The 13963-nt window shown below is 37.6% G+C and overlaps 1 protein-coding gene across 3 annotated transcripts in view; it reads right to left on the bottom strand.

Moving 5' to 3' along the window:
* Nucleotides 1-13963, bottom strand: part of syt3 (synaptotagmin III) — a 64293-nt gene that overhangs the window by 2876 nt on the left and 47454 nt on the right. For all 3 annotated transcript variants that reach the window (XM_073857296.1, XM_073857297.1, XM_073857295.1), the window contains 4 exons: nt 11645-11769; nt 10969-11140; nt 2456-2585; nt 1902-1992 (listed from right to left, as the gene is read on the bottom strand). In XM_073857296.1, the coding sequence (XP_073713397.1) occupies nt 1906-1992; nt 2456-2585; nt 10969-11140; nt 11645-11769 (514 nt within the window). In that variant the 3' untranslated portion in view covers nt 1902-1905. The remainder of the gene's footprint in view (nt 1-1901; nt 1993-2455; nt 2586-10968; nt 11141-11644; nt 11770-13963) is intronic.

The raw sequence follows: 13963 nt of genomic DNA, 5'->3' as shown, positions 1-13963 counted from the left end.
AACAGTCAAGGTTTCAAAACCACTAAAACGTTCTGTGATACCGTCTCCAAGGTATGAGCTGTGTTTATACAAAATTCATTAAATTATTAAGTCATGTGATTGATTTGATGTTTACATTTAATACACATTACGAAAATATTATATATTTTTTGAAAGCATATTATAATTTAAAGGCTTTATTTTTTACCTGGCATTCAAAAACAACACATTTTAGTGTTGCAGTGGCAATACCGCAACACCGTAAAAGCGTGGTATTTTTGCTAAAGGTTCTCAAACCGCCAGAATCTTATACTGTTCCATGCCAAGATACAATACCGATTTTGGCGGTAACTTATAATTTTTTTTAAATGGCTTTTATCTTCAAATATAACATCGGCTTATATTTTCATAGTATTTCTCCCACCTGCTTTAGTCTAGCAGAGACTTTTATGCGTTACTTTCACACACGGAGACATGCGCACATGAACAAAACTACAAGAAAGCCGGTTAAGGTGTTTACATGCTACGTGAAAACCGGGTAATGAGCAAAAACCTACCTGTGCCGATCGGTTTTTGCTTACGCCGTTTATGGGCTTTCTCCAATAAAGGAAAAACGTTTTACGCGTTTACATGACCCCACGTGTTATCAGTTTATTAACTCTTTCCCCGCCATTGACGAGATATCTCGTCAATTAAGAGAAAACGCTTCCCCGCAAATGACGAGATTTTCCGTCTTTCCGCAATACCGCTATTATCCACTCTTCCGCAACTTTTTAAACCGGGAAGTATTCCCCTATGGCAAGCTGCTGCATGTCCGTGTTTGTTTTAAAGATCGCTCTGAATGGGATCTCTATGAAAAGTCCGTCACAAAAATGAAATTATCTCTGCTTTTTGCTCAAAATGTGGTGTTTTTGCAGAAACCTACCCATATTCAAAAGCTGATTACAAAAGAACTAATCAAGGTAGGATGAAACGTTTTTTTTGTTTGAAAGCAGAGGGTCTGTTCTTTCATTTGGTATACTGTATGTTTATATATTTGAAGAAGAACATTTTCTGGAAGGCATTAAACTTTAGTGAAAATCATGAAAAACGCTGGCGCTGGCTGGCAACTTTTTAAAAAAACGCTGGCGGTGAAAGAGTTAAGCATAATCAGCGTAAGACTGTGCATGTAAACGCACTCTGTATTTTCCATCTAAACATCTAAACTAATGTATACTGTATAGTATACAATAAAACATTCACAAAACAGTACGCAAAAACAAATGGATATCCCACTGTTCCCATCAAGATTCCAGTGTGTGTATTGAACAGACACGGTAACACTTTACAATAACGTTCATTAGTTAACATGAACTAATAATGAACTGCACTTATACAGCATTTATTAATCTTTGTTAATGTTAATTTCAACAATTACTAATACTTGTTCAAAATTTTGCTAACGTTAATGCAATGTGAACTAACAAGAACAAACAACGAACAGCTTTATTTCTATTAACTAACATAACAAAGATGAATAAATACTGTAATAAATATTGCTCATGGTTTGTTCATGTTAGTTAATACATTAACTAATGTTAACTAATGAACCTTATTGTAAAGTGTTACCATGCACTTCTCAATCCCATAGATAAAAAACTATTCCGTTTGTATTCCACAGAAGAGTCATACAGGTTTGGGTGCACTGCATGATGACAAAATTGTCATTTTTAGGTGAAGGTGCACTACTGCTTTAACAATGTAAACACAAAGATCAATAGGTTAAACATGTTTTATGAGTACAAACAGCTCCAGTGAACAGATGTTGATGCTAGTACTCTAGTACATGAATGAAAAGTACTCCAGTCCATCACTTTGATGTATTCTCCCACACAGATCACTTATCTGAAGTAACATTCTGTTTGTGGCGTGTGTGTACTCACATCTCTACTCGGAGTGAGGGCTGTCCACCACTATGTGTGGCTTAGGGGAGGCTGTGGCACTCTTTGACACAAATGTGGTTATGGATTTTTCCTAAAGAGATCGACATAAAAAAATAAGGGTGAATTCAGTTAGAATGGGTCATTTCTTGACTGTCAAATATGTCTAACCTGAATTCACTACATGCATAAGGTGATTTGGTAACATTTGCAGTTTTTAAGCCTGGAGTACGTGCACATATACACTATGTGCATTTGCAAAGTATAGTTTTTTTTAATCGTACGTGTAGACAACAAAATGCAATGCATTCCCTGTGCCACATAATACATTCTCCTGTAAGCGCATATGCGACCTACGCATACAATGTATGTGGGGTTTCAAAATCCGTCAGGGCGCAAAATAAAGGTTGAAATCAAGGATACAGTGAGTTTAATAAGGACATAGCATGCATAGAGGACACTACCTACACACTATAACACACAGTGCCTATTTATTGATTTTCACAGACACACACACACACACACACACACAAACTTTATGTGGTCACGCTGTATACCTCCACCAGCTGGTGCCAGTGTTCAATAGGTTTGCGAGGATTTGCCAGCATGGCTGTCCAGTGCTCTCTTCCCGGCCCTTCAGCATCACTGCCCACACGGCACATCCCGATCACCTCATTATGACCGATACTGAGAGACAGAGAGAGAGAGAGAGAGAGAGTACGAGGAAGAGATTGAATTAATGCAGTTAGGCTAAGAAATGAAGCACAGACCCACAGCACAGCGCATCCATTATAACAAATGGATGAGATAGAGAGAAAGGAAAAGAGACATGGGAGTGCTTGAGGAGCACAAAGTAACAAGATATAGAAGCAGACCTGATCGCCATCATATAATTAGAAAGACACAGACAGGACACGCTATGTCATATAACCAACCTGCCCATTAAGACCCACTCAGACACACACACAATGAGAGAGTTTTTAATTACACCGACTGAAAGATCACATAATTACACAGACAAACAGAGAGAACAGAAACAGAGAAAGACAGAGGTACATCCCAATTATTGAATTACTGAGATAAACAAAATCAAGCATGAGCGCAGGGAGCTGTATCAGTGATCTAAGCACGTCACAGAGTACTGACGGGATGTGCTTTATATGATGTGTACTGATTATACGGATAAAGGGGGCGAGAAAAGTGTCATAATCACTTAATTTCCTTGAAAAGTGAGCATGAAAAGCTTCTGGAGTAAAGATAAAGTAACAAGCAAAACAATCGCTTTGGAACGGTTTTTCCAACTGCTGGAACAATTCAAGAAAACAGCGGCCATTTAAAAGCTGAATGTCATGCCAAAATGCTCAATGTGATTTACTCGGTAGGACATGTTCCTGGATCAACATCCTTGTTGGCCCCGAAACAATCTTACTATTCACCAATGAGATTTAGGAGGTAGGGTTATGCCTCGGATCAGGCACGGCGTCCAACAGCATTAGTCTTGACATTTGTCTATGATTTCAGAAAGGTTTAGAGAAGGGTAGAGGTTTTCACAAAATGCACCCAAATGCAAGTAAGTTTAACGCACCCAGGAAATAATATTACACCCCCCCCCCCCACACACACACACACACACCTTTTCTCTCTGTAATGCAATATGAAAGGAGTAAATCGTAAAATAACAAAGCTTCTTTTTTATACTAAGGATTTACAGTGAATACATATTTCAGTTTATTCCTCACATAAAGCTATTTCTCATATTTCAAATTTTTTATGTTTGAAATCCCCTGGGGTCTTATTTATAAAACTGTGTGTAGGATCCTTACTAATAGTCTACGTACGCACAAAAGCCAAAAATATTAAGACTTCTAAAATAAAGCAATGTTCCCTTAATTAGGGATGCACCGATATGGAAATTTTGGCCGATACCGATAACCGATAACTCTTCATATTTGGGGGCTGATAAGCGATATATATATATAGGCCGATAAATATTCATATTAATTATACAATGAAAAACTCCCAGACCGCGGACATCTTGTCTTTGCGCTAGACTAGCATACTCTTCTTAAGCCCGCAACATGTGTCAACTTCATGCTATGTCACAGAAAGCACCAATCAAAACTCCACATGGCCAGCAATGAGCAAGTGAAGTGGTTCAAAAAAACAAAATAATCCATAATTTATCGGCTTTCATTTATCGGCCTAATTTTGCTATCGGACCGATAACCGATAATATTACAAATAAGCAGTTATCGGCCGATAACGATATGTTGGCCGATATATCGTGCATCCCTACCCTTAATAAGTCACAGATCACCTGCAAGTGTGCGTACATAAATCATCCTCAGATCCCACCCTGCAAGCCCATTCTCCCATCAAGTTTGTTTTTTATAGATCACAACCTTTGCAAAGGAACTGGCATGCACATTTCTAGCCCCGTTTTGTGCGTACACATGCTTTATAAATGAGACCCCTGGTCCCAATTCATTTTTATTGTATGAGAGAGCAGCTCACATATTCTGTAAAATATCCTTTATTTTCGATGTTTGAAAGGTTCAAGTTATTTACGTAACAATCTTGCTTTATTTCTTTTGTGGGTAATTTCATTGCAGGAAGTACAGTGGAAGTCCTTATATGGGCACTTATATAACCGGACTACAACACGCACACACCAACCAAGAGCTGATAAGAAATCAACATCACCAAAGAAGTATGTTGTTGTTTGTGAGGGAAATGTAAGTTTGTGCAGCTTTCCAATAAACCCAGACTTATGGAAACAATAGATATAGTTTGTTTATCCGGGGTAGAAGCAGAGTTGTGCAAGTGTGTTTGTTTAACTCTAGATTTTGTTGAAATGGGGCGGTCTTAACCAGGGGGGCAGGGTTTCATATTTTATTGAAGCAGTCCTGGGCACCGGCATTAGCTAGCGGACCCCCACCTGCTCTTAGCATTCCATTGACTCCCATTCATTTTGGCGTCACTTTGACAGTGAATAACTTTACATCTGAGGCGTTTAAAGACTCAATTTGTGTATCAATTATTTCTAAAGAAACACAAAAATGTATAAAAGGCTCCATTACCTTGTATCTTGCGTTATGGCCCAGTAGAAGCAGTTTTAGTAAAACTATGCTAACGATTGCGTCATAACCACGCGACTCTCTGTTGCACAGTAGAGAAATTACCGTATGGACAGGAGGAGAAGCGCATGTAGAATATGGCGTACTGGCGTTAAACTTTAAAATAAATAAATACTATGCAAAATGACAAAGTAATTAATCAGGATACTAAATATACTTAATACAAAATGTACTCCTGTTCACGCTCGCCGTTTCTGCAAGATTCGGTGGGTGATTCAGATTTCTCTTGGCACAGCTATTAGAAGACTTACAATTGTCAGACAGGTTGCTCACGTCACCAAGCTCAGTTTGAGTCTGCGCAGTAGGCTCGACCCCTCGGAAGTGTGAACTTCTAATTGGCTTCACTTGTCTCTGTTGAATCCAACAGGGTCGCTGTGTCCATTTCTTTTACTGTCTATGGTCTTAACCAGATCGTGAGTCGCAGTAAAACTGCATTGAATGTCTGTGTTTTGTTGGCAATCAGTGCGTAAGTACATATAATGTAAACAACACAAACATCTAGTGAGTCATAAGTTATCCAGAGATAGTGAGATAATGTTTGGGTGTGTTGCTTGTTCTTGACTCATTCTGCTCGCGGCACGCCTCGAGGGGGTCAGGTTTATTCGGAAAGAATCTGTACAGCTGATCTCTCTTTTATCTGGCTTTTGGATATATGAAGGATGCAATACTACTCTATATGTACTCAATATTAACATGAGATAAGCAGAAACAGTGGGCCCTATTTTAATGATCTAAGCGAATTGTCTAAAGTGGACGGGCACGGTCGAAATGGTCATGTCCGAATCTACTTTTGCTAATTTAATGACGGGAGAAATGGTTTGTGCGCCAAGCGCACGGACTAAAAGGGTTGTTCATATTCTCCTAATGAGTAATAATGGGTGTGTTTTGTGCGTAACGTGCAATAAACCAATGAGAGTCTCAGCTCTCATCCCCTATAAAAGCCAGTTGCGCTGGCACTATATGTCTAATCCCTATTTAGATGACGGACTTTGTAAACTGAAAACCTAAGCAGAGGAAGAAGAGTACCAGTTTAAGATTGATGTTAAAAAGTGTGTTGTTTTCATTTCTATTGAAATTGTTATTTTTTGTTTAAAATTTTTTAAAGCCGTTTTCTTTTAGTCATGGAAGTAAAAATAGCAGGCTTTTAATTGCTGTAAATGTATGGATATCCAACATCATCAAAAAATAATTTACAAGTATGTAAGAAAAGGTTTGTACTCTAAAAATATTTTATTTACAAACAGGAGATAAAGAATTTACAAATGTGCGTAGAGCTGTTTCAGCACCCAGACAGCACCATGAGTTTTTTTTAAAGCATTACTTTAAAAATGTTTCTCATCTCACCATATCCACAGGTACAGAGTCATTATATACAGTACAATAAATCCGTGGGGTAGCATTTAAAAATAAAACATTTAAAAATAGATGCAATATTTGCATTTGTTTAAAGCGAAACATTTAATTACTTACCAGGCTACAGGAGGTGAAGCAGCACTTTACACCTTCTAACATCTTGTAATCGGTCCTCATTTATGTCCAAGAGACTCAATAATAATCTTTTACATTTTAATCCTTTAATTTTTCATATTATTAAAAGGGTTGTGTTCATGTGTGTGTCATAAGCAAACGCGCATTGTCGTCCGGTATTACGAACGTGCTCATTAAATAACAAAACAACATTGCGCCTTTTTTGGTTGCCTCAAAATAGCAACACGCCAACAATGCGCCTGAACACACCTTGTTTTTGGATCAGAAGGCCCATGAGCGCAAAAATGGGTGCAAATGCATTTGCTATTTAAACAATGTGGCGCTAAACGTGAAAAATAATAATTGCGTTGGGTCGAAACTAGCAAGACACTTGCGTCGCGCATTGCGCTGCATTGCGCCGGGTGTATGATAGAGCCCAGTGTGTGTTACACTTTCCCCGTCATTGACAAGTTAACTCGTCAATTAAGAAAAAAACGCTTCCCTGCCAATGGCGAGTTTTACGTCAATCAATATTACCGCTATTATCCACTAGGTGGTGCTCTTACAAAAAAAACACTGAATCATCCACTAAGCCAAACAGTAAAAAATCTGTTTAAGTTTTGATCATCGCTCTGAATCTGATCTCTAACAAAAGTCCTTCACAAAAATGCAATAATGTTTGATTTTTGCTCAAAGTTCTGTATTCTTGAACAAACCTACCCATATTTGAGAGGTGGTAAAAAAAGAACAAATTAAGATAGGAAGAAAAGTTTTTTTTAGCACAGGGTTTGTTCTTTCGTTTGATATATTGTTTGTTTATTATACACCAGACCAGTCTCATAGAGAATGAATTGCAGCGTGGGGAAACCCATGCTAGTTTCTTTAAATATTTAGAGAAAACATTTTCTGGAAGGCATTAAACGTTTGTGAAAATCATAAAAAATGCTGGTGCTGGCTGGCAACTTTTTTTTACAAACGCTGTCAGGGAAAGAGTTAAGGACCAAAAAGAATGCTGATCTAAGAGCAGGTTTCTAAATGGCATCTTTCAGTGAGAAATGAGCGCAAGCCGGGTTTAAGTCTTGGTTTATTTTATAATTACTTTAGATCTTTATGTTCCAAAAAATCTTTTGAACTACACACCTTGTTTTAAACTACCATTTGTTCCTCTATCTGAAGTCATCACACACAATGTTTGTGTCCCAGAGCTGCTGAATTGAAATGAATGACCAGGATCGTGCATCCTTGAAGCAAATTTAAGTTAAAGGCAGTCTGCATGAAAACCAAATATGTCTTCATCTCCAAGAGAAAAACTCTTTTATATTGCCTGTGTCTCTGAGATGTCACCTGCAGAAATGTTGGTATACATACCGAAATCTAAACATATTGCAAAGTGGGTTGTTTAGCATGTCAGATATATGTCAGGAATGACTATTAGAGTGGAGATAGGCTTTTAGCACAGATGGCACGCAGCAACGCTAAGAGCAATTACTCAGGCGTTATCTGTGGCGTGCAGGCGAGCTGCTTCATTAAAGGGTTGGTGGTGTGCCGCATGTCACAGGGGAGAGATAGAATCTTAGAGACAAATACGGATCGGACAAATCGGATGTGAATTTCCTAAACAGTTGCCTAAAATAGCATCCGATCCATGATTGGTATGCACTTGATTTCTGCCAGGTACATATTGTTCTGCAAAAAAACCCAAAAAATGTGGACATACACCTACACTATATTGCCAAAAGTTTTGGGACACCTGCCTTTATATGAAGGCCTCGCTCGTAGTATCCGCTCTAATTCATCCCAAAGATGTTTTATTGGGTTGAGGTCAGGACTCTGTGCGGGCCAGTCAAGTTCCTCAACACCAAACTCGCTCATCCATGTCTTTATGGACCGTCATGTCGGAACAGAAAGGGGCCATTCCCAAACTGTTCCCACAAGGTTAGGAGCATGAAATTGTCCAAAATGTGTGGTATGATGAATCATTAAGAGTTCCTTTTACTGGAAGTGATTGGAACACCTGAATTCAATAATTTGGAGGGGTGTCCCAAAACCTTTGCCAATATAGTGTAGTAGCACGTATAAAGGCTTCCCAGAAAGTAAACAAACACGTAAACTAATACTCAAGATAACAGTAAATGCGACTCTGAGGGCCTTTAATGCTCAAATCCTGCAAGAAAGCCACACACACACACACACACACACACAGACCGGAGGTGACTTTAGGTGTACTCACCAGACAAGAAACATTGGCTACGGTACAGTGTTCACCCCCAGACACTGATTCCATTAGTATTAGGCCACTATGTATATTCATGAGGTGTCTGTCTTTATGCAAAATAGCGAAGACATCCACCAGGAATAGTCTAACACACATGGGCATATGGCCCTATGTTGATCAAAACAAATACTGTATATGCGGGAGGAATTAAAGAGCTCAAATGCAAAACCTGCTAAGTGCGTCTGACATGTTTTCTGGTAAATGAGCATTTTTATCAGACTTTTAATGGATTCTGCCAACAAACTGCTATTTCTGAATGGCCTGAGGGCGGGATTAAGTGGATTTGAAGAGAAAGTATTTGAAGAACATATAATAGGTGCCGACAGTATTCAGTTAGCAGCTTTTACATCTTAGCTCCTCAATTAACTCTTTCCCCGCCATTGACGAGTTATCTCATCAATTAAGAGAAAACATTTACATAAGAAAAGAAAAATACCCATATTTAAGAGTTTATACAAAAAATATAGATAGGATGAAACTTTTTTCCCTGTTTTGTTTGTTTGTTTATTGTTTGTTTGAAAGCAGAGGGTCTGTTATTTCATTTGATATACACTCACCTAAAGGATTATTAGGAACACCTGTTCAATTTCTCATTAATGCAATTATCATGGCAGTTGCTTCAATGCATTTAGGGGTGTGGTCCTGGTCAAGACAATCTTCTGAACTCCAAACTAATTGTCAGAATGGGAAAGAAAGGTGATTTAAATAAATAAATTGAATTGAAAAATAAATTAAACTGAATTTAAGCAATTTTGAGCGTGGCATGGTTGTTGGTGCCAGACGGGCCGGTCTCAGTATTTCACAATCTGCTCAGTTACTGAGATTTTCACGCACAACCATTTCTAGGGTTTACAAAGAATGGTGTGAAAAGGGAAAAACATCCAGTATGCGGCAGTCGTGTGGGCGAAAATGCCTTGTTGATGCTAGAGGTCAAAGGAGAATGGGCCCACTGATTCAAGCTGATAGAAGAAAAACTTTACTGAAATAACTCACACATTTTCCTGGAAGGCATTATGTGAAACTTTTGTGAAAATTAAAAAAAAATGCTGGCATGCAACTTTTCAAGAAATGGCTGGCGGGGAATGAGTTAAACATAATATATAATCCATTACTATTAGCAATGGAGATTTTTCATTGCTTTTATTTAACAGTGTCATAAAATATGTGGCACATGTATTAGGTAAACATGATTTTTTAAGAAAAAATCCTGCAAGAAATTTTTACACATTTTTTATGTTTGCCTCATAATAACAATGTGTCTTAAAATCAAGTATTGTGTTTGCCATGATTAGTCAAACCTCATAGCATCTACTTGATCACAGCATCTACCAGTATAAATCAGAAACATATTAGATCATTTTCTTCCTTCATTCTACCCATTGCCTCTCTATCTTGCGTGGATGCAAGATTCTCTTAACAGCCGCCTCCATTTGCAGCTCCACCTCCTGTCTGACAGCCCTGTGCCTTTAGTCCTCTTAATATCTGTCTTGCTAATCTTTGCTCTCAGGAATTCGCACACTAACAATCTATTGCACATCTTCAATGTGTTACTGTACCTTGTTCTCAATATACCAGCTCATTAAATGCTCGGCGATATCGAGTGTCTATTCGACATATATTATGCAAATGAAACGATGTGTATCATATTGTAATTGTATTCTGCTGGATCTGTTCTGTTACCCCAGGGAGGTTTGATTTACTGTGCTCTCTCTCTCTCTCTATCTCTCTCTCTGTCCATCCATGGCTGTGGGAGTTTACCCAGGACAAAACAATACAGCCAACACCAACAGATTGCTGTCAATAGGTTTAAATACTATTTGATGAAAGTGATACTGACTTAAATTAAAATTCTGTCATTTTATCCTCATCGTCATGTTATTACAAACCTATGCAAGCTGCTATTTTTCATACAATTAAACTAGTGAACTGTGACTACAGCTGTCCCTTGTCTCCAACCACTTTCACTATGTAAGACAAGCAGCTCGGAGACGTATACAGTATACGGTTTAGAAAGACATAAAGGTGAGTTAATGATAACAATATTTTGAGGACTGTTTGTATAGTAAATGATGACAGAGTTTTCATTTTTGGGTGAACTATCCCTTTAAGGCACTTCCTGTCAAGCCCTATAATCATAGCCCGTATGAACATATTGTGTATCTCAACGGGAGAAGAGTGGTCGTGATCTTACCAGTCATAGTCCATGACTGCGATGACTAGCGACACGTTCTCAATGTTCTCATTGGGTATATCGAAGACCAGAGCTTCATTATATGTTGGATTGAGAGTATTCTTCTTTATGGAGGTCTTCCTCTTTTTAAGCCGTCGACCCTCGCAAACCAGAGATGCTTTTACGTACGGATCTGAGAAGAGCGAAAATCAATAAAGGTTTAATACATAATATTTAAGAGTGATAAAAAGGCTGGAAATAGCAACAGCAGTATATAATCCTTTCCTTAGATGAAATATTAATAACTGCATCAATAATTATTGTGTATGCAATAATGATACATTACAAGCAGTGTATGCACCGTGATACAACATAATCAAGTCCTATGAGAGGTATCTTTATTGCATTACTACAAGTCTTTCTGCAGTAATTAAATTAGCCAAGACTAATTAAAGATGTCTCTTATCCTTATGACTATGATGTTGATGCCTTTATGAGGTGTTTCTTAAACTTTTCAGAGGTGCTATATAATATTCAAAACGAATGCTTTTATGACCTTTAATGTTATTAAGTTCGTCACATGCTGGACGTGTGACATTAAAGTTATTAATGAGCGCTGGTTGCATCACGGCTGAATGTTAACTGCGTCTGAGGTACTGAGATATTAGCTGAAAGATAAATTTAGAGAGTGGGGCACCTGAGAAGCCTGTGAGGTCCATGGCTTTTAAATTCGTGGCCTTAATAATAGTGACGGTCAATCGGCCGGCTGTTGGCAGGTAACACAGTGAGAAGTTCAGCTCCCCCAGGTCGGCTTTCTCCGCGCACATAACAAACACATGAGAAGATCCAAGGTCACACCAAAGGCAGCGTTGGATTTGGAGACAATTACTGAGAGTCATGCTAAATAAGTAAGGAATAATTGACGACGGGCCATTGAATTATTAAAAAAAATGCACACCCAAGGTGCAATTTGGCACGATGCGAAGCCGCGGGTGTGCATTATTTTCAAATAGTTCAATGGACCATAGTCAATTATTCCTTTTATACCATGCTACCACAAACATTGCTCTGATGCCTATTTTTGACATTTGACAAGTTAGGTGTGCGGTTATCAGAAATTAATGCATACCCACGGGACATTTCTCAGCCAATCAGAATACAGTATTCAACAGACCTGTGGTATAAACTAAATGAAAGTAAATCTTTTAACAATGGCATATTTTCCATTTGATAACTCAAAAATGAATATGTCCTTTATTTTAAAGTTAAATAAAAGGACATTAATGTGGTTGAAAATACTAAAACACTTAAGAAATGTTTCAGGTTTAATTCAAACAACAAAACAACAGAATCACAACAATGGAAAATAATTTCTCGTCATTCAATTTGTATAAACAAGCTAAGTGGAAGTCAATGAGGTAGTCTATTACAATGGAAGTCTATGGGGCAAGTAATTGCACTGAAATAAACATTAAAAAAACAATGTTTGGAAATACAGCCACGAGACTTACATTATACAGCAATCTGTTAACATGAGAACTTCGATCACGTTTATCCGGTAACCCACTTCATACACACAAGGAAAACCAGAAAGGCACTTTTTATATAAAGAAAAAAATTTGAACATTATATTAAACAGAAAAAACATGATTTTATACGTTTTGTTTTATTTGCAAATGTGCTTAATGAACAATGGATTCTATGAACTGAAGGCCATATGATGAGATGCTGACTCTTTTCTTTTAAACTCTCTGTCTAGACTTTTATCTTTCTCTAAAGCTCCCGTTCTGCCCGACAGAATTTATCATCAGCCATTATAAAAAAAGAACAAAAGTAGCGGAGGTAAACAAAAAGAGACACAATATTTCATCAGATATGCCAAGCATCTGGGATACTAAAAGAGCTACAGAAGCTGGCCAGCTTTAGGTTTGACTTCAAGCACGTGATTTGTATAGACCCAGAGCTTTTTCTGTTACACGCCATGACACTTCATATGAGAAACAACCTCCAGTTATTTTCTAACTAGCTGAGTAGGCAAAAAAAAGCTCTAATGCCACCTGAGCAGCTAATTGTGTGCATAAACGATCCATATGAAACAATCACATGTCAGAGCCTCAAGTGCCAGATATATAATTTTACATTTATCAGACTAAGTAGATGTGCCAAATTTATAATTTTCCATTCATTGCTTCTTGCAGAAAATGTAATTTTGCTGAGTAAACATACTAAGGCTCTTACTGTATTCGATTTATTCTTAATATAATATTAATCTATGAAATTATAGTTTCTAAAAACCACTCCTTTAAGATGCTGTGACATTTTCTAAAGCACACAGCTGAAGTGACCTTCACTAATTTTAGGTCATTTTCTCTGGATGGACTAACACATGCACCACTGAAACTCTTCACACCTCTGCTACAAACATCCCCAAGGATACATTAGCATGTAATTATGCATGATGTTCACATGTGAGTCAGCTGTATCATGAATATGAAATGAGCTTTACTAGTGCATTGAAGTGAATGTTTCCCTTATTACATTTGCTAAAGGATTACTCCACTTCCTTAAAAAAATCTAGATAATTTACTCACCCCCATGTCATCCAAAATGTTGTCTTCCTTTGTTCATTCAAGAAGAAATTTAGTTTTTTGACGAAAACATTCCAGGATTTTTCTCAATTTAATAGACTTTATTGGACCCCAACAGTTTACAGTTTAATGCAGTTTCAACACAGCTTCGTTGAAACAGCTTCGCTTTGTAGCTGCGTTGAAATGGCCATTTTAAACTGCATTGAAACTGTTGGGGTCCAATAAAGTCTAGTAAATTGAGAATACTCCTGGAATGTTTTTCCTAAAAAACTTAATTTCTTCTCGATTGAACAAAGAAAGACATCAACATTTTAGAAGATATGGGGGTGAGTAAATCATTGGAACTTTTTTTAAAGAGCCATACAGATCCAAAATCGAAAATGATCTGTATTGCAGTGTGTCATGGCTGTCCATCAATGTAAACAGTT

This window comes from Misgurnus anguillicaudatus, chromosome 19 (assembly GCF_027580225.2).
Source record: "Misgurnus anguillicaudatus chromosome 19, ASM2758022v2, whole genome shotgun sequence".
Lineage (NCBI taxonomy): Eukaryota > Metazoa > Chordata > Actinopteri > Cypriniformes > Cobitidae > Misgurnus > Misgurnus anguillicaudatus.
Note: the sequence above shows the minus strand (reverse complement) of the source record. Positions and strands in the feature narration are given on the sequence as shown.